Source organism: Acinonyx jubatus, chromosome B3 (assembly GCF_027475565.1).
Source record: "Acinonyx jubatus isolate Ajub_Pintada_27869175 chromosome B3, VMU_Ajub_asm_v1.0, whole genome shotgun sequence".
NCBI classification, from domain to species: domain Eukaryota; kingdom Metazoa; phylum Chordata; class Mammalia; order Carnivora; family Felidae; genus Acinonyx; species Acinonyx jubatus.
Genome location: NC_069386.1, coordinates 66,092,150 through 66,118,999, shown reverse-complemented (window position 1 = coordinate 66,118,999; position 26,850 = coordinate 66,092,150). Strand labels below are relative to the sequence as shown.

At 34.3% G+C, this 26,850-nt stretch overlaps 1 protein-coding gene across 12 annotated transcripts in view; it reads right to left on the bottom strand.

Annotated features, from left to right (window-relative positions):
* DPH6 (diphthamine biosynthesis 6) overlaps positions 1-26,850 on the bottom strand; it is a 433,974-nt gene that overhangs the window by 301,620 nt on the left and 105,504 nt on the right. For all 12 annotated transcript variants that reach the window (XR_008299245.1, XR_008299248.1, XR_008299243.1 and 9 more), the window contains exon 5: positions 23,956-24,074. Coding sequence is in view for 1 of the 12 variants with exons in the window: in XM_027066888.2 (XP_026922689.1) it covers positions 23,956-24,074 (119 nt within the window). In the remaining 11 variants the exon portion in view is untranslated. The remainder of the gene's footprint in view (positions 1-23,955; positions 24,075-26,850) is intronic.

The following is a 26,850-nucleotide window of genomic DNA, read 5'->3' as shown; positions in this document are numbered from 1 at the left end:
GCACTAGGCTACACATCATTAAAATCATTTTAAAAGTCTCTCATGATTGAATCTAATAACTGACATTTTGCTTCTCTGTAAGGATCTGGGAATAAATAAATAGCTGTCTAAAAGTCATGAAGGGAATTTAAGAGGACATGGTTTTACATAGGTAGGCACTGGAAGATCAAACTGATAATCTTCCCATTTTTCTTCCAGTCGTTTAATTCATTATAGAATCACCAGGCCTCAGCTCTAAACTGTTAACCTATAAAAATAGCTGTTACATCTCATTTCAGAGATTGTTGCATTCCATGATGGATAAAGTAATTTGGCTTGTCTTTAGATAATAGTCAGTAAAATCTGTAAACATAAGCCACACTAGGCATAATTTTTCCACATGAATCTGTGATCATCACACAGTATATTTTGTCAAAAATTAGTTGGTATTTAAAGTTTTTCCTTATTCATTGAAATATTTTCAATTTATTCAGTCCTGGAGTATGGCACTAAAAATATTAAAATAAATCAAAATTTAAAACCTTAAATAAGATTTTCAAATATTTTCCTGAAGCACATTATAGACCTTTTCACTACAGTAGAAAATTACTATAAAGCTATAAAATAGCTAAAATAAAAGAGCTACATTTCTTTTCTCTTAGAGTTAATAATGAAATAAGCTGCATGTATAAGTCTTTATAGTATGGTAATGGGGTTTATGTTATGTTTAGTGAGCATGATAGGTTCTATGATTCATGGTCTGATGCTTTAGACATTTCACACAGGGAAAACAACCAATCAGTAACATTTCACATACACAAAGCAATAGATGATTTCACTGGACATATAAAAGCAAGAGAATGGCAGGACCTGAGAAATAAATAGCTTAGACACATTGTAAATTTATTGGAGGTTTTGTCTGGGGATTTTGGTAGGCTTCTTTGGCATGAACAATGATTTAAAGGTTCTTATCTCATGATTCGATGTTATTTAAATAGACTAGCATTCTTTTCCAAAAAATGTCTAAATTCTATAATGAAACTCTTTGTCTAGGTTCAATACAATAGTCTACATATTCTCTTGAATGGATCTTACTACTTTAAATCAACACTGTATATCATGCACACTTGGGTCAGGCTAACCCATTCCACTGTACTTGATTATGACTACTTCAGTCCTTTTCTCCTGATGCTTTGCTGGGTACTCAGTCCAAGTGCAATCTGTCTTTGCTTCCATTTTTCTGTTCATTAGAAAGTGACAAATTTGGGGACCTCATGATCACTACTCATATGACATGCCCATATGAAATTTCAGATTGTTTTTATAAAATGTTTTCTTGGATAAGATCCAGAGATTACTAGCAATTCAAGCTACTCTCTTTAAGAAATTAATGGCCTGGAACCACCATGATCTCAGAGATCTCTTCTAAATCAGCTGAGCCTATTGCACGTGGGGTGATATTAGTCAGGGATGTGGTAGGACGATTATTCATCCTATGCCAGAATATATTCAGATATAGAACTCTTCTCAAGAAATCTTTACTTCCTAGAACACTGATGATTCCATAAATATTAAACTACATGCAAATGAAAACTCGTTGTAACTTATTTTTATAAATATAATGAGTTTGAATATTTAATTTTCTTACACTTCCACATATTTTTTCACAAGTTTCCTCATTTAGAAACATTGTAGCATTGTATGTACAGTCGTTATGATATTTAATTCTTCTTAAGTGGAACAAGATTATTACTAAAATAATTTTAAAACAAGGATTTGGAGAAACAAATCACTTTAACATGAAAAAACTGTTAGCGTATCTATAATTATGAAGCTCATGGATGTCAGTCTTTTATCTCGTGTATTTTTGGTTTGGGTATTTTCTAACTCGGTTATACGCATGGAAAATTCTGACATTCTTGAATATCTTTCATAATTGAGTCCTTCATAATTGAGAATGGAAGGTCAGGGTCAGATTAGCATCAAAAAATATATTTATCATTGGACATATTTTTTAACTTTTAAGCTTTAAATGGTTTAGAGAGAAACAGTTTAACTAATGAAGTCAATATTTGAGTAAAAATTTAACACAAAGGTTAGACAACATTAATACCTTCTTTGTTTAATTTACTTGTTTTACCAATAAGAATCCACCCATATTTCTAAGTACAACTAAAGATGCTAATGTGCCAATATATTTGTATTATATAATATTACATCTTCTATTACACAGAATCATTTTATCTATTCCTTCCTTCCTCTCTCTCCCTCTCTCTCTCTCCTCCCACCCCCCACCCTTTCTTTCTTTCTTTCTTTCTTTCTTTCTTTCTTTCTTTCTTTCTTTCTTTCTTTCTTTCTTTCTTTCTTGTAATCTCCACATCCAACATGGGGCTTGAATTCATGACTCTGAGATCAAGAGTCACATGCTCTACCAATTGAGCTAGCAAGGTGCCCCATACATAAAGTCATTTTAAGACATAAGAATAGATAACAATACATCAGTAATTTTTAAAGCCATCTTATACACGCATTCATTCCATTTTCAATTTTTCAGCAGTAGTCATTTAACTGGTATATGCAGCCAGTCCAAAAGGCATAATCTTCTCTTTCTTTAAATAAACCCAAGAATCTAGACCCAGTACAGTTTCAATATAATTTGAAAATCTCTCTCCTAATCTTTGTAATGTCATTGTTCCCATTTTATTTTATATAAAACTGTATTATGTTAAAACTCTTTGAGGGACTATGAAAAGCCTATGAAAAAGCCACAATGGCTCACGGGCTTTTTCAAAGAAATTCAACTTTATCTAAAAGTTTCAACTTATCCCAGTCCTTGAAAAAGATGTTTCTTTTTTTAGATTCACTCAATTTAGGTGTTTTTTCTAGTGAAACCTGGGTCATGAATGGACATAAACTGCACTTCCCCCAAACCTTAATAGTCTGTTCAATTTACCTCCTGAATCAGTGAGTGGTAGAAAGTCTCAATATATCTATCTACCATATGAAAACATTTTTATTGATTAAGATGTTTACATTTATTAATGTTAATATATATATCAATATCAAGAAACATCAATAGTAATAAAGAAGATAATTACATTCCATAGAACCCAGGATGCTATTATATTTAGAGTAAATTTGAACTCAAATACGTAAGTTACTTACAGTTACTAACACATTTTTCTCCAAAGTGCAGAAAAAATTTACTAAAAATCCTGACCCTTAACCATTTAATCATGTCTTATAGACATTCCTTGATGGAAGCTGGGTGGATGAATAAACCCACAACAAGACCTAGGCACTGGATAACTCCATGCAGAATTAAGAAATTAATTAGGAGGAAGAACCGTAATTTGCAGAGCTGACATCTATTTTACTTTACTTTCATGTATCAATGGGAAGCAATTACAATTCAATTAAAATATTCAATTTTATTACTTTACTGACTGACCTTGAAGTTAATGCCTGTTTTATTTAATTGCATCATCTATGAATAAATGTTAACCCTACACTGTTATGCCCCATTATTTTCAATGCATTTTTCAAATTCTCAACTGAATTATATCAGTCAATTTATTATCTGCTGTCATGAAAGCAAGTGGAGGTTTATTTCTTCACGACAGCCCAATATACGATATGAAAGAAACATCACAAAATGTTTGATAATGCTATTTTTAAAAGAGTCAAGTAAAATGAATTGTGTTCTCATATCAACTTTTGTAGCCTAGACTTTTACTGTAAAATCAGTAGGTGATATTAGAAAAGGTATAATCCTTCTGAGAAGCAATTTCTAGTCTGCCTATAATTTTTGATAAATTCAGTGCAGACAGGAATGGAGCATCCCATGTATCTTCAAAAGCTAAACACACACACACACACACACACACACACACACACTTAATAATCTCTTCCTATTTCTACCAGATTCAGCCACCAGAACAAGTAGATCTCATTTAAAAAGCTCTACAGTTTTGTTGGTAAATGCAACTTTTTCCTTTTCTTTTTTTTTTTTTTATTCCTAGACTCCACTTGAGCACACCATAATAATTGAGCATTTTAGAAATAAAATGATTAAACCTGTGTAAAAATGAACAGGTAAGAAAGACTAATTATGTGATCTTCAAAGTAAAGATAAACTCACATATTGTGAAAGTTGAGTATTTGGGGAAGGATGTTATTTCACTTTCTAGATTTTCCATTTCTACTATTAGACCACTAAATCCTTACCTTAGAGGTTGTATTAGAACTCATCTCAACATAACTTCTTTCTGAAATCTATTAATTGGTATTTTACTTCAGTGTAAGTAACATAAAGGAAACTCAGATACTTTATGGATTCACTTTTAAGACCCATGACATCCATAAAATTAATGACCAATAAATCATATTAAGTATAATTCTGCAGTTAATGATAATCAATACTTGCTGGTGATAGCTGAAATGGTCCTTTTTTTTACCTTTAAAAAGATTATAAAGTTTTAGCATGTAAAAAGTGAATCAAAAGTAAAAGATACGAGTTTCAAACAGAGGGATTTTTTTTAAGGGAGCAATTTGAAATATTTCATTTAGAAATATCTTCCTAAACTTTCATAGTATTATTTAACATAGTAAGTACTAGAAACTGAAAGCTTGATATGAGTAGGGAGTATCTGAAGGAGTAAAAGTTGAGGTTAAAAAGGTAGACAAAAGCCAGATCCTATAGGGCCTCGAGTTTCATCTTAAAGAACTTATACCTGAATGTAAAGTCACAGAGAAGACAGAGAAATGATAAGCAGAGGAATGACAGGATCTAATTTGACTTTCAGAAAGATCACTCTAGCTTCAGTATAATTCCTTGGCAGGAAATAAGACTGAAGGTAAGAAGGCACATAAAGGGGCTGCTGCAGTAGTAAGAGAGTATGTAACTGACAAGGCAGTAGGTACAAAAGGAAAAGAACAGATTTGAGAGCAACATAAAATAGGTAAGATATATAGTACTTGCTAATGAACTATAGGATGATTCTCAGGTTTCTGACTCTGGACAATGTTAAAAATGGTGGCACCATTTACTTCAGATATAGGACAGTAAAAGAAGAATGTTTGGGAAGGTAAATAAAGGTAGAATCAATTTGGAAATGTATTTGAGGTTCCAGTGAATCATCCAAGAAGGGATATCTAATTGGCAATTAATTATAAAGGGTTAAAGTTTAGCAGAGAGGTCTGGGCTAGAAATACTAATATAGAAATAGATGCTATGAGATGAAATGACTCAAGGAGAATATGCAAAGTGACAAGAGAAAACACAGGAAAGAGCTTTGAGGAATATCAAACTTTAATTGACACTGTAGTCAGCTGTCCAAAGTCCAAATCTGATCTGGTCATCTTCACTTCAAAATCTTTCAAACATATTCTGGGCAAGATGAGCACTAGCTTCTAATTCTTCCATTTTTTTCCTGCAATGGTTAATTTTATGTGTCAGCTTGACTGGGTCATGAGGTCCCCAGATTAAGCATTGTTTCTGGGTGTATCTGTGAGGGTGTTTTCTGCATGAAGTCAGTGTTTGAACGGTGGTCTCAGTAAAGTAGATTGCCCTCCCCCATGTGGGTGAGCATCAACCAACCCCTAAGGGCCTGGGCAGAACAAGGCACAGAAGAAGGAAGACACTACTCCTCCCCTTTTCCTGCCTCAGTATTTGAACTGGGACATCTCACATCTCCTGCCTTTGGATTTGGATTTACATCACTGGCTCCCTTGGTTCTCAGGCCTTCCAACTTGGATTAAATTATACCTGTAGTTTTCTTGGGTCTTCAACTTGCAGGCAGCAGATTGTGGGACTTCTCAGCTTCCATAATCATGTAAGTCAGTTCTTCATAATACATCACCTTCTACGTCCTATTGGCTCTGTTTCTCTGAAGAACCCTGACCAATACATTTCCTAATACATTTCTCCATTCCAAACTCCACTAACAAAAAAATCTCTGAATAATCAGGAAGAAAACATCAGGACTGAAACTACCCAGAACTTGAACTAAATTTTGCTTGACAGAAGATGGAATCAAATTCAGAAGAAAATATGTCCTAAGACTTCTCTGGTGAAAGAATAACTTGTTAAGAAAAATAAGTAAAGGGGACTCCGGAGAATCATAATAGCCGGTACCTCAGCTCCCATATCTTGAGATGTGATACCTCATGTGGTTCTTATATAAGTTTATACTGACTGTGACCTATACACATTTGTTCAAATTTGAGACATCAACCAATACAATAGTATCTACCTGAAAGAAAAGTCATCAGAGGACAAGCCCTACAACCTTTATAACATATTCTTGCTCCACGCAACTTTAATTGATAAATGTTGGGCGCTCAGCTCACATTTCCAACCATGGCAAATACAGAATCTCACTTTCCAACTATGGCAAATACAGAATCATACTGGTATTAAGGCACAAAACACAAATATCCGCTTGGACAATATAATTATTAAATAGTCATATGACTAAATAGACAAAGAAAAAGATTTGTGGACTTACTTTCCAGGAGTTTTCAGTTAACTGTTACATATTATCATGAAAGTTGTTTTAGCGTAAGCTGTCTGACACAGATATAAATGTTAGAGGGCTCACTTTTATAACAACTGCATTAAATAAGATCTTATTTATTTGTAAATATTGTATTCTGTGCATTTTTGATTTTTGTAGAATAGAGGGAATTGGAGCTACTCGTTGAGATGAAGGTAGAAAGATAGGTTTTGGAATTATAATATTTACATATTTCTTGTAAGGCAATATATTACATATATTAACACACACACCGTAGCTTTGGGATAGAAAGGACCTCTATCTATTAAAAAATTCAAAGAACATATGCATACCAGCACCAAAGAGTTATGGATGTAACATAGTGTTAGAACAGCCTGCCCCACCTACAGAAAAAAAACGTGTTAGCAATAAAATGAACAAAACCAGCATTTATGTCCTCTGCTGTTATAATCTGTTACTCCCCTTTAGAGACTGACCAAAAGGCATTTTATTCAGAGATTATGAACCTTGGGATTGGCAGTATTTCTATGTGAGTCTTAAGGAAGGATTCTACCACACATACTCAGAATCTGATATTTAAATCTTCGTTTATTTCCCTCTCAATTTAAAATAGTAGGTGATTTACAATACATTTGGGAAATGTCAGAAGTCTCAACTTTTGATGTTTCAATACTTAAGTTATAAGTTTAAAAATTCTGTGCTAAATTATTTTGTATAAAGATAGAAATATATTTCTAATAGCAATTAAACTACACTCGAATGCACATTAAGTAACTCTTTTTAAACAAAATAATTATTTGAACAAAGTTCAGGTAAAAAATGATATGTTAACCACAGAATATGAAAGAATAATGCAAATTGCTTCTAACCTTTACTGTTCACCATTATTTCCTAGGAAGACTATTGCAATGAATGGTTTTAATTATGTCCATTATTCTCCAAATGAATGACAGAAGAGCACAATGCGTAGAAGCAATAATTAATATGCCTTATCTTGGCTTATTTGGGCAGTTACAAAAGAGGAAATAGTTTAATATGACATACAGGAATTACCACAGGTGAGTATGCGTAGGAGTGGAACTCAGCAATTGGGAGGGTTGCACAATTAAAGCTCGTGTTCTAATTAGTATGGGCATCTCTGAATGTTAACCCAAAGGGGTAAACTATAAGAAGTATATGTTAAAAATCTAAGAGAAAAAAAAAAGGTGAGCAGCCCTCTAAGAGAGAGGCAAGTAAAGAGTTTAAAAACTATCCAGGCTGCTTGGAAGACAGATAAGGATGCCGGCAATGAGAGGTGTATATACCGTGTCATTATCTGAAAGGTCAAAAGAGAAATTTGTGGATGGGTAAAACAAACAAGCAAAAAACTAGAACTAAGTCCCATATAGACATTTATGAACACACTGGAAGTATTTAGGACATTGTTTAATGCAACTTTTTTTTCTGAATTAAATGCCAAAAATATATTGTCAAAGAAAGGGAGAATCTGGAAAATAAAAATACAAAAGGTAACATGCGGGCTAGACAGCCAACATGAATGGCTGGACTAAGTGCTGACTTTCCCTCCACTGATGAGGACTTGCTACAAAGACAGCAAGTAAGAGGACAAGAAGCAGCAGAGAAGTTTAATTCAGTTTTATTTGGCATTGACCTTGTCTGTACAGGATACGAGGGAAACGACTATTCCAAGGGCACTTTCTGAGAAAATCAGTCGGGCAGTAACAGAGAGCAATCTCCTAGGAGAAAATAATAGAGCAACTTGAGAAATTCCACAGCAATAAATCACCATGACCAGATGGTATTCAACTGAGAGTTTCTGAAGTAAATAAAGTGTGAAATGGCTGAGCTACAGATGAGGATATGCAATGTATCTGGAAAACAAGCAACTGTTTTCAAATATTGCGACTTTGCTAATATGGTCGCTTTTCTGTAGGAAAGAAAAAAACAATCAAATTAAGATTTATAGAATTACAGACCAGGGGCTCTCTTGGTGATAATGGAGAAACTGATAGAGTCTAATTAAGAATAGCTTCCTTCAACATCAGGATAAGGTTAACCTGCTAAGGTCAAATCACCCACTGAGTCTATAAAGAGAACACTGTTTCTCTCCATCCTATTAAACTTATCTGGAAATGTCAATAAAATACTAGATAGAAGCAAACCAGTAAATGTAATTTATTTGGGAATTACATGAAGCTTTAACAAGGTCACATGAGACTATTGGGGAAAATAAATAAGCACAGTCTTTGGGAGGAGAGGCCACAAGAGAAACTTCTGTCATTAATTGTAAAACTTGCTAAGTATTGAAAACAAAGTTTCAGGGACAATTTCTCTTTTCTTCCCTAACACTAAGTTACCTCTTCCAAAAGTATAGATCACATTCAAATTAAAAAAAAGAAAAAAAAATAATTTCACTATGGACAAGATACACAGTAACAGAGTAGGGAAGAAAGATGTGCTCCCAAATCAAGAAGGAAACAAGAGACCAAAAGACAACGGCAAGATAAGCAAGTAACAAAATTTTTACCTATCCAATGGAATCTGAAAGCCATAACTGAGTTTAAGTTTCTCATTACTGTGCTCTGTGCCAAAATCAGATTTTAATAAAAACTAACAAGTAGTGGAGTAATGAGACTGACTTTTACATATGCAAATGAAGGCTGCCACCTTCAAGGTGGTCATCTTGGCACACTATATGCTTATTCCAACAGTACGATATATTTATCCTCAAATGATTTCTAAAATTTTGTCTATAGATAAACTGCCTTCAGAGCCAGTGGCATACTGTTCTGAAATCATCCAGTGGTGGCAAAGCTTCATCCTTCAATAGTGCATTGGGGAGGGGTAGCATTCCCTCCCGAAAGCAACCTTTGCTAGTCCAATTCTATAACCTCTGATTACCATTTTGTTACACACAGTACAAAGAAGCCATATTATTTGGGAAAAGGCAAGGGCCATGCAATAGAGTCTTGAAGAAATCACACAAGGGCCTGGGGCAACCTCCTGTGCCATTATTTGAGAGCTCTCCAAATGTTAGAAAGTTCTCATAACTAAACCAAGACATGTTTCACCATATAGCTTCTACTTGCTCTTAGAATTATCCTCTGAATCCACAGAAAGTACCCGCAGCCTTTCAAATATTGTGAGTTGCTGCAAAAATCCCTGTTCTCCTTGGCCCGGTACCCTGCTGCCTTCACTTCAGGCTAAATATATAGCTCCTTTATATAGTCCACCTGTGGCACCATTGTGTGTCCTTTCATTGTTCTGGTCACTTTCCACTCAGTATAGCTGTTTCTGTGTCCCATTTTAATGCAATCTTTCCCCCTGCTTAAAAAACCAATTTCTGCTCATTGTAGGAAATAAAAAAATTAGCAAAAATTAAAAATTTTTCATGTTAACACTTTCCAGTAGTATCTTCTGCTAATCCACTGTCATTTTATTTGTTGTTTTTTTTTTTTTCCCACAAATACCTTTTGCATAGATTTGAGATCCAATTACTTATCCTGCCTTTTTCTTAAATTACTATAGCGGTAACCTTGGTAAATTAAGGTGCATAATGAGACAAAATATTCTACCTCAACTGTTAATGCAACCCCTCAGATCTGTTTAGCTGTTTTGGTATATACAAGGTACCACTGACACATATGTAATGTCATAAAAGCTCAAAGATTTTTCTCTCAACTGCTAGTGTTAAGGAGGATCTTACCTATCCTGTATTGTGGAGTTGGCTTTAGGAATTAACATTCAGAACTCTTTATGTTTACTTTTTCTACATTTTACCTGGTCAGATTTAGTCCCTACTCCCAGCCAATCAATATGAATCAGTATTCTGAATGTATCATTCAAAGTATTAATGATCCTAAGAACCTCTGTGTCATCTATATATCTAATCAGCATGCCATTCAAGGGTTCATTCAAATAACTGTTTAAAGGAATAAAAGGGTAGGATAAAAAAGAGTGATACAGGTCTTCCAACATGTGATACTGACTTACTATAAATTTAGTATTAGTTTTATTTAACTAAATATGAATTAACTATTAAGTCATTTGTTTTATCTTACATGACTTACATACACACATTCTATATACAAAATCTGGTGTCTTTGAAAAAGTCTAAGTACATTAAATCAAATTTTAAATATCAACAGAATTCAATATTGAAAGGATTTGTGTAATGAAAAAATCTATCCCTAATATGAGTAATATTTTAGTAATGCTGTTTTATTTTAACTGTATATTGGTGTGTAGTTTTTATGAGTTAGGAGTGGTAAAAAGCAAAACAGGGATTAAATAGGAGCTAGATCCCAGGAGGCTATGGACATAAGAGCTAAAACTAGTCTGTGAGCAAAAAGAGGGGGGATTAATTTGTTAATGTGGATCTGTGTCTTAGAACAAAGTTAACCACGTTAATATGTAAAGATTGAATTAAAAAATAAATCATCAAAATATGGTATCTCCTTGTTCAAATATATGTCTAAGTAAACCTTGAACTTTTTAAATGAAAGTACATAGAAAAAAGGGAACAAAGATGAAAGTAGTTTGAAGTCATGCTACTGCTAATGAATTAAGGACTTACATATATAATAATTGCATACTATCGGCTGCATTTGCTTCTCCTCACTGGAGTCTATTATTTGGTAATGCATTCATTACTGCTTGGTTTATAAAGTACTACAGTTATTTACCTAAAAGATAAATAGGTAACCTGTACTTTAACTTTTTTGCTACTTGATATGTTAAACAACCTTCATACTTAAAAAAAAAAATGCAATTATCGAAGCACAGCTGAATGGCCCCAGAGCACACAGGCTCCATTAAATTTGCTTACATCTAATTACTCCTGCCTGAGGCAGGTGAGAAATTTACTCTTATAAGATCCTTCTTTATCTGGTAGCCAAAAAATAAAAAATAAAATGAAATAAAATCAGTGATTTTCAATCTAATTACTATCTAAAACTATTTGTAGCACTTGCTCTTTCAGACCCTATAAAGCTGGGCTTTGTGCAATAACCATTATAATTATGTTTTTAACTGCTTAATACAAACATTTCCTCCTAGAAAAATTAGTGTAAATCATCATCAATGTCAACTATGAATTCATTTCCTGTATCTTTCAAATTAAACATTTTAGGGTCATTCAAAAACATTGTTATTTATAAATTGTGATACTGTTCCATTTTCCCAAAACATATAACTTTTAAGATATCTTAAAAATCTTTTGAAAAGCAAATAAAAATGTGAGATTAACAAGTACAGCATAAGAAGCCAAAAAGCTCCAAAATTTAATCTTACTTCAGACACTGACTTTTCTGAACCTGTTAAAAAAAAATACATCTCCTAGCTCCATTTCCATTGAAAACCACCAGCTTTAATTTTCTTGTCTAAATTCCACCTTTTGCATGGGAAACTTCCAATGAGTTTTATAGGGGCAAAGAGAGAGAGTGGTGTATTGGATTTATGTTGCATTACAGTTATACAACACCCAAGCTTCTTTTTTTTTCCAAGTGGAAAAATGAAAGAGCAAATGAAATATATGAGAAAAGCTTACCCACTATGTGTACTTGTTAAAATACATCATTGCATATCAAAAGTCACTCATAATTATCCCTATACCAGTCTAGAAGTAATACTAATGTGTGTAACATGTTAAGCTCTTCAAAACTTTCAGAGTCCTATTTTAGAAATGTTTAGTAGGACAGATGATAAAATATTTGTTTTACTGATAAGAAAATAGGAGGTGTGAAAATGAAGGTTCTGGGGCTAAGTGAATTCTCTAGATTGCAAGGCTAACACATGATAAAATCAGGCATTGAAATGACATATTTTGATTCTGAGTCCAGTACTCTTTCCTAAAGATCAAGTTAAACCATAATAAAAAAAGGTGCTCTTAAACTCCAGTACACAGGCAGCAGTGTGCCACAGGCTATATCGGCCCATATTAACATGACATACCTTCTTGGAACAATTTTGTTAACAGAATTAAGGACATAAATATCCCAAACAATGAAATATAATGAGGATGAGCATTTTGATATTAGGCATACACTGAAAAGCCTAAGAGGTGGCACAATAGATTATTATAAAAATTTTTTTAACGTTTATTTATTTTTGAGACAGAGAGAGACAGAGCATGAATGGGGGAGGGTCAGAGAGAGGGAGACACAGAATCTGAAACAGGCTCCAGGCTCTGAGCAGTCAGCACAGAGCCCGACGCGGGGCTTGAACTCACGGATCGCGAGACCATGACCTGAGCCAAAGTCGGAGGCTCAACCGACTGAGCCACCCAGGCGCCCCACAATAGATTATTATAATAGGCAGAGAGTAATCTTCAATCTTGGCTGCCCCTTCGTACCAATCACTTGGCAAACTTTTAACAAATACCAATACCTATGCCTCACCCCAGAACTACCAAATTAGAGTGGGGCCTATGTAGAAGTACTTTTTTCAATATCTCCCCAGAGGATTCTAATGTGTAGCCATGGTTGAGGACCACTGATAATAATATTACACATGTGGGTGAACAAAATACAAGGAAAGCAGTACATGAAACCTGGAAGAATATAAGAGAAGGGAAAAAAACCTACATGTTTGAAATGGGTAAGAATGGGAAATATCTTATAGAAGAGTATATTGCTAATTTATATTCCTGAAAGAGGTACAATCTTCCAGGTATAATGTTTGCTGCAGTTGAGTTTCCTATCATCATTTACTATTCTCTTCGGTGGTTTTTCAGACTCACATTTATAACAGAGCTCTCAGACTATGCACAAGTCCTCCCAGAAATTAGCCCAACTAGAAAGAGAGAAAAAGGGCCTGATCATAGGGGGAAAGCATTCATTCCTGTATCTCAGGGAAGAAGGGAATAGGCACATCAATAAAAGTGTTGAATTATTGCCAAGCAATCTTGAAAAAGAAGTACAAAGCTGGAGGTATCACAATTCTAGATTTCCAGATATACTACAAAGCTGTAGGAATCAAAACAGTATATTATACTGGCACAAAAATAGATACATAGACCAGCGGCACAGAATAGGAAGTCCAGAAATAAACCCACACTTTTATGGTCAATTAATCTATGACAAAGGAGGCAAGAATATATAATGGGGAAAAGATAATTGCTTCAACAAATGGTACTGGGAAACCTGGACGGCCATATGCAAAAGAATGAAACTAGACCACTTTCTTACACCATATACAAAAATAAACTCAAAGTGGATTAAAAAACCTAAATGTGAGACCTGCAATCATAAAACTTCTAGAAGAAAACATAGACAGTAATTTCTTTGACATGAGCTATAGAAAAACATTTTTCTAGATGTCTCCTCTGTCAAGGGAAACAAAAACAAAATCAAACTACTGGGACTACACCACAGTAAAAAGTTTTTGCACAGTGAAGGAAACCATCAACAAAACAAAAAGCCAACCTACTGAATGGGAGAAGATATTTGCAAATGATAGGGGTTGATAGGATAGATATTTGCAACCCCAATAGGGGTTTATATACAAAATATATAAAAAAACTAACAGCTCAACACGAAGAAAACCCAAAAAGTCTAATTAACAAATGGGCAGAGGACCTGAATAGACATACAGATGGCCAACAGACACATGAAAAGATGTTCAACATCACTCATCACCAGGGAAATGCAAATCGAAACCACAATGACATATCACCTTAGACCTGTAAGAATGGCTAAAATTAAAAACACAAGCATTAAATTTCAATTAAATTAAAAATTAGGCATTTTAAAAATACAAGAAATAACAAGTATTGGTGAGGATGTAAAAAAAAAAAAAAAGAGAAAAAACAAACAAACAAACCAAACCCTTGTGCCCTGTTGGTGGGAATGCAAATTGGTAGAGCCCCTGTGGAAAACAGTATAGAGGTTCTCCAAAAAATTAAAAATAGAATTACTGTATGATCCCATAATTTCACTGCTAGGTGTTTATCCAAAGAAAATGAAAACACTAATTCAAAAAGATATATGCACCTGTTTATTGCCACATTATTCATAATAGCCAGATATGAAAGCAACCCAAGTCCATCAATAGACAAATGTAAAAGATGACATCACTACTGATCCTACAGATGACAGGACAATGAGAAGTCATTAGGGATTACTTTATACCTATAATTTTCACAACATAGAAGAAATAGAAAAAATTCTGGGAAAAACACAATTTATCAAACTGAAATAAGAAGCAGAAAATCTAAACAGTCACTCTAACACAGAAATTGAATTTTGAATTGAAAACTTTCCCTGAAGATATCTCCATGGCCAGAGGGCTTAAACAATAAGTACTTCAAGACACTGAAGAAAAGATTAATACCAATCTTACAGAAAAACTTTTAGGTAATATTAAAAGAAGAAACACTACAAAGCTTTATGAGGCCACGGTAACTTTATTACCCACATCTGTAATTACTAGGAAAAAAAATTATAGATCAGTCCCTCTTATGAACATGCAAAATTCCTAAACAGAGTAATAGCAAACTGAAGCAATAACTATAAAAGAAAATTTATCACAAAATATTATATGGCAATAAATATTAATCTATGATATAAAATAGATGAATCTTGAAAACATTGTTTCAATGAAAGAAGCCAGTCCAAAAGATCACATATTGTAAAATTCCATTCATATGAAATATGGAAATGTATAAATACACAGAATAGGCAAATCTATAAAGACATAAAGATGCAAAGTGGCTTCAAGAGGCTTAGTAGTGGAGATGCGGGGGGAAAGTTGGGGAAAAATGGGGAATGATTGCTAATGCATACAAGTTTCTTTTAGGGGGTACAAAAATGTTCTAAAATCTGATTATGGTGATGACTGCATAACCATGTGAATATACTAGAAAACATTGAGTTGTACACTTTACATTTGTGAATTACAGATGTTAATTGTATCTCCAATAACTGTTAAAAAGAGTGTACAGTATATAATAGCTTTATGCTTGGACCAAATAGAGAACTCAAAAAACTGGTAGGGAAAAATCAGAAAAACATGTAAAAAATTCTTTTTTGCGATTCTCAACGATAATATTGGTGGTAGTAGCAGCAGCATTGTTATTCTCAGACTGTTTCATATACTGCTAAAATTTTAATATCTATATTTATTAATATGCTGAATGCTAATATGAGTTTCCTGGAGCAGAACAGATGATTATTACTACTTACATATAATAAGTAGATAATACCATTCTGGCTCTTCTCTGCCCCAGCTCTTCTCACAGGAGCCAGGTGATGAGAATGAGATGTAATCTTTCAAGTAATTGAAACTTGAAGGTAAGGTATCTCCCCAAAAACAAATCTGCATGTTTACTTAGGAAAAAGAAGACAGTTGTTCCCCTCTCCCCTTCTGAGAGTTTTTCCTTGAAAAAGTGAAGGGAATGACTTGTGTCTTCATACTTTAGAATGTGTAAAAAAAAAAAAAATCTCTGGGGGGAATAAAATAGTGTCTTCAGTTTTACAACCCAGATGTCTCCAAGATCCTGGTCTCATCCCCCGACCCTTGAAATATAAACATATACTTCCAGAGAAGTAAATCTCACTGTTCAGTCATAAATTAAATTTTAATGCTTGTCTTTTAGCCTAGGTCCCAAGTTTCTATAAAATTTGCTCAGAAAGCCCTAACCATGCAGATACATTTAAAGAATAGAAGTAATGAAAAAGTACAGCAAATCAGGAGGCAGTCCAGGACCATGAGAAGAGCTTTCCAGGTCCTTGCTTGTTACAGTAGATATACCGTGGCCCAGGTTAACATATGAAGTCAATTAGAATTATAGTAACATTCTCCATTTCTTCCCCAACAAAAACAACTCTTTTCATACACATTCACAGTGACTGGGGTAATGACCAGAAATTATCATTCAATAAATTCTTGATTCCATCTGGTTTGAGAACATAACTATATCCCAGATATCACAGTATGGGCTTTAACAGTCATTAGATTCCAGATGTCATTATGCAAGATGCTCTTTTCAGGACAACACAGTGTTGTTCCTTTATCTGTCCAATCCCAACCAATGTATCATGAGAAAGATAAAACCCCTTTAAATCTATGGTACCTGGGCCATTAGAAAACATACATAAAGGTCACACTGTACAGTAATGTCCTATCATAATTTAGGTTGACCATAGTATTCCCACAGTTGGCATCCTTTGCTTGCCTTCTGTTACTCCTGGTCATTGATCTTTAAAAACATCAACTTCCATAATGATTAGAATACTAAATAGTCTTTCCTGGGTAAGGATACAAGTCCTCTTCCTTCACTGTTAGCTGATAATGATGCTCCATTAAAGTAAATACTCTATTAGTCCAGTCATTTAAAGCTTTGTTGTCCCTCCAGGGCCATTTCTAGATAGAGCCAGTCTCCTGGAGGAGAACTCCCTCTAGTGTCTCTATTCGGACTAGCAAGTCCTTTTCATCATGATGAGCTTTCAGGAACATTATTTTGGTCTGATGTAGTTCCCCAAGCCCAGTACCAAAATCCTTACAGAACATCTGGCACAGAGGAGACAACAGCAGTCAAACGATGAAATAAGTTATTACCAGAGTATATTAGTATATCTGTACGATTTAGGAAAATGGTTTGCACACAAAAATAAGTCCAATGACGTTGCCAATTGGTATATTATACCCAAATATGGCTCTGTGTGGGTGTCATGGGTATTCCATAAAAGTATTTTGCATAACTTCACAAAGGAGTTATCAGTAATATTGATTCATTATATTTTCTCCAAATCTATCTCCCTTGAGGGTGGTGTTTCCTTAAATAAATTCCATTTTCACTGACATATTCTGTATTCAAAGGACTAGACCAAGCTATAGCAGGCAGCAGAAATCTGTTTTCCATTATGCATATGTCTTAGCAACATATTGTTTTGATTTATGCCCATAAAGAGAGCAAAAGCTCTACTGTTCAGAGTCTTACACTTATATAATTCTTTAGTAATTATCAAGTCATCAGAAATATGATCAGAATGGTAAAGGCTATTGCCTTTACACTAATAACTGAGTGCTAACTGTAAGAAACTAGCCCTTTACTGAGTCATCAAATAGCACTGTGTCATTTAGTTGCTCCAAATTATACAGATGGAATCTTTAGGTAGAGCTCATACATCAGCAATTTCCCTTCCCTGCAAAAACAGGTTCAGACTTTTCTCTTGACAACAGTTAAGTAGTCAGCATCAGATCTGAGAGAGATGCCTAAGAATCTCCACCTGAGAGGCCCTGGCACAGAGGTCACATGATTGCACCCCTCCATAGAATTGTAATCTGCTTATAGGTACATTTCTATTTCCTATGATTCCTTTCATTTCCATTTATTACCTGTTTGACCCATAACCTATCCCCTGTGATTGGTCTTTCTGGCTCAGCAGATGTATTATAAATCCACAAGGCCAGTAAAAACAATAGCTTTGTTAACACATCTCCTTGGATTCACTCCCAGGCTGATAGAGAATTTGAAAGATAAAGAATCATAGGACACATGGCCCTATGTTTACAGACAGGCCTTAACTTGCCTACATGGATGAAGCTATGACATACCCCTAAGAGTCTTTAAGAATGGTCTAAATGGCTGATGGGCATTAAAGAGGGCACTTGTTGGGATGAGTACTGGGTGTAAGTGATGAATCACTGGGTTCTACTCCTGAAACCAATACTACACTGTATGTTAACTAGCTTGAATTTAAATAAATAATAATAAAAAATAATATGCATGTCAAACTTAGTGGTATCAATATTTGTTTAGTGCATTGATAACACTTCCCTATGGTAACTTTAAACTTAGGCCTGGAACCACCAGATCAAGTAAGACAAAAGAAAAATTTTGTGAAGTAGGAAAAATATATAGTTGTGTACTTATAGTGTTCTATCACCTCATTCCTATCTCCCAATTCTACAAATCTTCCCTGTAGAGTCTTGGCATTACTTTCTTTTATCTAGTTAAGCTACAAAATCATTTAACTGGTTAGGCTAACCCTTAAACAAGCTTTCCTTCCTTCCTTCCTTCCTTCCTTCCTTCCTTCCTTCCTTCCTTCCTTCCTTCCTTCCTCCCTCCCTCCCTCCCTCCCTCCTCTCTCCCTCCCTCCCTCCCTCCCTTCCTCCCTTCCTTCCTTCCTTCCTTTCCTCTCTTTCAACAGAGAGCAAGAGCAGAGGGAGGGGCAGAGGGAGAGGGAGAATCTGAAGCAGGCTCCACACTCAGCATGGAGCCTGACGCAGGGCTCAGTCCCATGAATGTGACATCATGACCTGAGTAGAAATCAAAAGTCAGATCCTCAACTCACTGAGCCACCCAGGTGCCCCCTTTTTTCTTTCTTTTAAGTAGCCACTTTAATTAGCTAGTGTATCAACTGCCCATTCCATTTTCAGTGACACTACTGCTCTGAGACTGTTAATAAATATAGTATGTCCATGAAATATTTTTTGTCCATTTCTGTGCATTTGTAGCAGTAAATATGTTTCTCTAATTTAATTCTTCTGTGGTCAGAGAACATACTTTGCCTGATTTCAGTATATTACACATACTGAAATTTCTTTTATGATCCACAATATGGTCTATCTTAGTGAATGGCCATGTGCATTTGGAAAAAATATGTAATTTGCTGTTAATGGGTGGAGTATTTTATAAGTGCCAACTAGGTCAAACTGGTTGGTAGTGTTGTCAAATTTCCTACATCCCTAATGATTTTATGTCTACTTGTTTTAGCTATTACTGAAGAGAGACATTGAAAGCTCCATGTACAATTGTGGATTTGTCCAATACATCTTGCAGCAGTTTCGTGTTGTAATATCTTAAAGCCCTGTTATTGTTATATAAACCTTTAAAGTGTTATGCTTTCTTGATAAATTGACTCCATTATCATGATGAAATGTCCCTCTTTATCCCTAATAATACTCATTGTTCTAAGGACTACTTTGTCTGATGCAAATATAACCACTTCAGCTTTCTTTTATTAGTGTTACAACATCTCTTTCCATCCTTTCAGTTTTACCCTATGTTTCTATAATTAAAGCACATTTTTTATAGAGAGCATATAGTTGGGCCTTGGTTTTTTTTGTTTTTTTCAAATCTGAAAATCCCTCCCTTTTGTTTTGAGGTATTAAGATCATTTATATTTAATGCAATTATTAAAATTATAAAGTCTGCATCTATCATCTTATTTTTGTTTTCTATTTGTCTCATCTGTTCTTTTTTTTTTTTTTTACCCTTTCTTGCTTTCTTTTGGATTATCTTATAATTTTTTATTTACTTTCCATTATTGGACTATTACCTATACTGTTTTATTTTTTTTTTAATTTTTTTTTCAACGTTTTTTATTTATTTTTGGGACAGAGAGAGACAGAGCATGAACGGGGGAGGGGCAGAGAGAGAGGGAGACACAGAATCGGAAACAGGCTCCAGGCTCCGAGCCATCAGCCCAGAGCCTGACACGGGGCTCGAACTCACGGACCGCGAGATCGTGACCTGGCTGAAGTCGGACGCTTAACCGACTGCGCCACCCAGGCGCCCCTGTTTTATTTTTTAATAGTTGTATTATTGTAGGGATACTTGGGTGGCTCAATTAAGCATTCGACTTTGGCTCAGGTCATGATCTCACGGCTCCTGAGTACGAGTTTCGCATGGGGCTCTGTGCTGACAGCTCAGAGCTTGGAGCCTGCTTCGGATTCTGTTGTCTCCCTCTCTCTCTGCCCCTCCCCCACTCACGCTCTGTCTTTCTCAAAAATAAATAAACGTTGAAAACAATTTAAAAAATAGTTGCATTATTGTTTATATCTTTAAGCTATCACAGTCTACGTTCAAATAATATTATACAACATCATGTATTATTTAGAAATTTTACACACTATACTTTCATTTCACTATATTTCCCCCTTCTGTTATTTGTGGCACTGTATATATTTTACTTCTCATTTGCTGTCAACCCCACAACATACTATTATTTTTGTTTTAAATAATCTAATACATCTTTTAAAGAGATTCAAAAAGTAAAATAGATTTAGAATTTATTTACTCTAAAACAATTATTTACTCTGCTCTTTATCTTTTTGTAACACTGAATGTCATAAATTTTTTCCTTTTGTCCAAGGAACTTTTTAAAGTATTACTTGTAATGCAGATCTGCAGGTGATGAATTCTCTCAACTTTTGTACTATCTGAAAATGTCCTTATCTGAACTTCATTTTGAAATCTATTTTACTAGGTATAAAATTCTTGGTGACTTTTAGTGATTTGCAATACTTTAAAGATGTCTTTTCATCATCTTCCAGTTTGCATAGTTTCTGAAGCAAAGTCTGTTAACACTTTTATCTTTGTTTTCTGTATAAAATTAATCTTTTCACACTGGCTGCATTTAAGATTCTCTCTTTACCACTGGTTTTCATGTGGTAGAATTTTAATTAGTGTGTACTGGATTTTATAGTATTCCTTTAAATAGTTAAGGATTTTGTAGAATCACCATCTGATCTAGTAACTGTACTGCTGGGTCTTTATGCAAAGAATATGAAAACATTCATCTGAAAAGATATATGCACCCCTATGCTTACTGAAGCATTATTTACAATAGCCAAATCATGGAAGCAAACCAAGTGTCCCTCCATAGATGAATGGATAAAGACATTATGTTATGGCATACACACACACACACACACACACACACACACACATACATACACACACACACAACTACACACACACACAGGAACATAACTCAGCCAGAAAAAAGGAATGGAATCTTTCATGTGCAACAACATGGATGGACCTAAAGGGTATAATTCTAGGCAAACTAAGTCAGAGAAAGACAAATACCATATGATCTCACTCATATATAGAAATCAAGAGATAAAACAAATAAACAACAAAAAAAGAGACAAACAAACAAAAGACTCAATTATAGAGAACAAATCAATGGTTACCAGAGAGGAGATGGGGTGTGTGTGAAATAGGTAAAGGGAATTAAGAATACACTTATCTTGATCAGCACTAAGTAATGTATAGAATAGTTGACTATATTGTCCATCTGAAACTACTGTAACACTGTATGTTAACTGTACTGGAATTGAAAAAAAAGAAAAAAATAGTTAAGGATTTTGTTTTGGCATGAGTTAAGTCATTTGTTAGATCAGGTTCATAGCAGCCCTTAGTCTAAGGCTCATGACTACTAAGGTGATACCTGTTTACCTCAAGTAGTTGACATAGATATATATTTACTGACATGGAAAAAAATCCCTAAGACACATTGTTGAGTAAAAAAGTCAAGTTGTCAACCAATACACAGATTATAATACCATTCGTGTAATATATTAAGAACCCCATAAAACAATCATAGGATTTCGACTCATACATAATACATATACAAAAGAAGTGACATAGACAGATGATCAGTTATTACTCTGGTATATACCTCGGGAAAGGGAGTGCCTGGAGGGAGAGAAGATAACAGAAAACACATGGAAACTTTATATACAAAAATTTAATATTATGTGGCTAGAATGTTTTCATGTACTACTCACATAATTAAAAATAAGTATTTCTAAAAGGCAAGATTCTTCTTAAATACAATGTACACATCGTTCTTCAAGTAAGTCTAAAACTCAGAAACTTCTTAAAACACTAAGTTGTTAATGTGTAGATTTCACGAATTCACTGATGGTTACAAGACACCAAGGTTATGTGACACAGTTATCAGAAATACATTTTTATTCACCTATGTAGAACCCTTTTCTAAGACCACTCTATAATCTAATAGGCCACAAAACTTTGCTGAACCCCTCTCCCTATAAAGATCCTTTTGTCCCACTTTTTGATTAAAACCCTTTCTGAAAACTAAATGGGCAGGGTGGTGGTAAAAAACTTTGGAAACCTATATCGCATCATTTACACATTTTTGTGTCCTTAGAAAAAATGTTCCACTCAATAAACCTTTCTTAATACTGTTCTCAAGAATAACTTTTATCTTTGTACACCTTTAGGTAATCAATAGAAACTATGTGCTATAAATGTTAAAATCAGATCTATACTTTTATCATTGGAATGATAAAGACAGATTAGCTCAGTGTTACACTTTATCCAAAAGTTTAATACAGTGAAACACCATCTCTAACCCTTACTTAGAGGCGCACGCACATCCACACAGACCAGTGAAAAGACACACAATATCAGTTACACTATAATAGAGGTGTCAGTAAGGTTATATCCTATGGCTCTGTCTTGCTAATGAGGTAGGTTCTCTCTGGGTTGTAATCCATCCTATTCTCCAACAGTAAAAGTGACAGAATATGTACTGTCCAGTGAAGTGTCACATGAACTTCATTACAGAACTAGGCAATCTTAGCAAATCCAAAAGAGAGAGCAAGAGACAAAGAGAAAGCAAGAGAGCATAATCTGTATAGATTTACATAGAAACTCAAAGGACAAATATATCTATACTGAGAATTTCAGTCATGGGTTGCTGAGCCATCTTTTCTCAAAAATGAGAACACCCACCTTGATCTTTCTCTTTTTAAAAGCTGAGAAGATCAACTTCAGGTTCTCTTTATAGGACCTTCCATGAAAGGCAACATTTTAACTTCAACAAGGAGAGAGTAGATTGGTGTTTACCAAGGAGAAATATTATGAGATCTTTCCTTTAATGTTGTTTAAAATGTGAATTTGTCTTTAAAATCCTCCACAGCTTGAGACCTCGTTATTTCAGAGATCAGCAATGTAAACTCACAAATGAGGTACATGATTTAGTCTTTGAGAAACCTGAGGCTCCAGGGCATTTACTGTAATAGGTTTGTGAAATAAATGCATTGAGCTAAACCCATTGAAAATGAATATTATTATAAAAATTCAAAACAACAAATGAAGTGTGTTCGTATGTAATATCCATATTTGAATCACATTACCACCTGCCCATTGTGTCTATGCTAACTGATCAAATGACAGTCTCTCAATTATAATCTTCTTACCATCCCCAACAAAAACCTACTACTCTGCTTATTTTGTACACTACAAAGCCAATCATTCTATTTTAGCATATTCAAAATATGTTTAAAAAAATAAGAAAAATATCACATGTTGTGACAAATATAGATTTTAGGAAGCTTAAAAAGAGAAAGAAAGAAAGAAAGAAAGAAAGAAAGAAAGAAAGAAAGAAAGAAACCTACTTTTCCTGTTTCCTGTGAACCTGGGTTCCCAATAGTATAAAAAGACCTTAAATCAAAGGTCCATAATATTATAACAATTTTAGAAGCAGTTATACATTTAAAAAAGAATATGATGAGGCTCATTTGTAATCACTTTGGTAAATGGTCAAAAACCCATCTTAAACTTCCCTCTACTTCAGTTGTGATTCCACACTTTTACATTTTAAATTATTCCTCCTTTTCTGTTGTAACTGCTTATTAGTGAATACAGATTATCTGTGTGGTAACAGACAGCTCCCTTGAAAGTCTGGCTACATACCCAAAGCTGCTACTTTGATGATGATTGCTTGAATGTTAGATGATATCATCTCTCGGAGCAAATCTTCCTGGTTTCTCTGCCAAAGGTAAGCTAAAGGCTGGAGATTAAGCCTTTTACACCTATAAAATAAAAAGAAAAAAATCAGATGATATCTTAATGTTCTATACTTGGATCCACAGCAATTACTTTGATTTTAAACATAATGCTTCTCTCAAGGATTTTAGCATTTAAAATGCTTTAAAAAAACATGTTTTGCATAATGAAGTTTATATATACAACATAAACATATTTAATTTCCACAGGCTATGCATAAACAGATAAAAATGAAATCTCCAGGCAGATTAGAAATATTAATTTTAGTAAGGCTCTAAGTTTAGAAATCTATGCTAAAAAGCTTCCAAATGTCAACGGATGCTTATTCTTGTTTTTAGAACTTCCTTGGGTATCAAAACTGTGAAGCATATGCAAAATAGGCAAATCAACTTATCCTAATAAAATAATCATATATTGATTAAATTTACAATACCTATGGTTACATGAACTAACTTATCTACTATCTTATCTACTAACTTTGACATTTTTAAAAAGAATTTGACTCTGAGTGGAAAAAAAAGAACAAAAAGTACAATATATTGAGCACCAAATATGCTGTAGGCATTGTGTTACATATTTTACATTATGGTGCAGCAGAAAGAATGTAAGTTCGAGTCAAGACAAATGTGGATTTGAAACTTATCCCTACACTAACTAGCAACATGACTTTAACAAGTCAATGAAACTCTAGGTCTTTAGTTTCCTGTTTCATAAATAGGAACAAAAATATTTCCTTTCAAAGTTCTTGAGAAGATTAAGAAATTAAAAATTGAAGTCATCCTTTATTCCTTTTGTTTTGTTTTGTTTTTCCTTCATATTTGTCATCCAATCTACCCCAATACAGGACAGAATCATTCCTCACCAATACCACTGCGAACACCCTGGGCTGAGCCACCATTATCTTTTGGGTCAATATCTCCCTAAATTCTTTCCCTGCTTCTACCCTTACCCTTTTAAAATCAGTTTTCAGTGCAGCAGCCAGTGTGATACTTTTAAAACATAAAACAGATTGTGAGACTCCTCGGCTCAAATCTCGACATCACTCCTTGTAAAAGTCCTTGCAATAGACCTGCACGGATCTCACTCTGGTTGGTTCTCATACCTCACCTCCTACTACTTTCCCTTCGCTCCAACTACCACCATTGGACTGCCCACTCTTGTCTAATATACTAGACATGCTTCCTACCTTTTTCACTTATTTCATGCCTTTGTTTAAATGTGACTTCCTCAAGAAGGATTATAATTGATTAAAAGTAATATAAATAAAGAAAATAGTACAAACACCTAGATAAAATAAATATTCAAACAACGGTAGTCAAAGCCAAGTGACTTGCCCAAGTCACAGCGTAAGTGGCTGAAATCAGATTTCAAATAAAAAACATAGCCCTAAAACCCAGTGTCTGTAAGTTTGCCTGGCTGACTAGGCCACAATGATCTCTTTTTCTCTCAGAAAATCCCAATACTTAGTAAATATACCACATGTTTGGTCATTTACTCATACATGGCCTTAAAAATATCACTGCTTTTAGGAGGGCCAGGGTAGCTTAGTCGGTTGAGTGCCTGACTCTTGATTTTGGCTCAGGTCATGGTGTTGTGGTTCATGGGTTCAAGCCCCACGTCGGTCTCCACACTGACAGTGCAGAGCTTGCTTGGGATTCTCTCTCTCTCTGCCCCTCCTCCTCTCTCTATCAAAATAAATAAACTTAAAAAAAACATATATATCACTAGTTTTTCCATGTATACATACCCTTTCAAAGAAACCAAAACCGTCCTACTGCAGACTGTTATACATTGTAAAATATCCCAGAGCATCTATAGAAATGTTGAGGAAGTTAATAAACACAAAAATAATATAACTGAAACTACCCATGTAACAAACGTATAATTCTAGCTGTCCTCTTACCAGTGTTTAATGCCTACCTATGAAACTGGGCTCTCTACCTCTTTTAAAAGGCTAAGATTTTTTTTTAAATGAAAATACCTTATTCCACCCTTATCTTTATTGTAAAATTCTTGATTGTTGCTTTGATAACCATAATCTTTTGATTATTTCTAGACTTAAAGTTTTTTTTTACCTATTTAAATTCTTTAACAGTTCAAAATATCATGACTCAAATACACTTCCTCTGTAAGTCACTATTGCAGTTGAGCTGTGACATTTATTAAATACTTTATATATTAAAAATACACTGATGCAATACAAACTACAAATATAAGACACGCTAATTGAAAACTGAGTTTATTATAAACCAACGGACTCCCAGTAACATTGCTTTAACATTTTTAAGGATAAAATTATTGGAGATATGCCTAATGGTATAAAATCTGGGTATTTTAACCATGTGTTGAAGCGTATCTGAGACTGTTTTAAGAAAAATCTTGCTCTATCTATGGGTATGCTATGGACCTTTCTCCCATATAGATGTAAAGCAGCCTCTTAATCAGGAGCACATTTTCATTTGGCTTTTAACTTTCATAAATAAATGTCAGCCCCATCTACAGTTTGGCTACCCATTAAACCATGTGGGCTTGAACTTATTAAAAAACACAGATTTGTAAACTAAATAATTCTCAGAGAATGTGACCGAAAACTTGTTGAAAATAGTATTTCCAACATATGGTTTAAGGGCCATGCAATCCATCTCCATTTGTAGATCAGTTGTTCTCAAATGTAGGCAAGTAGAATGTAAGGAAATCTTTTTCAAATTACACATATGACCTCCTCCACTTCCACCTCCACTGTCCCTTCTCTAGAGATACACACCCCAAAATAGGAGATCATCATAGTCCCCTTCATTTAAT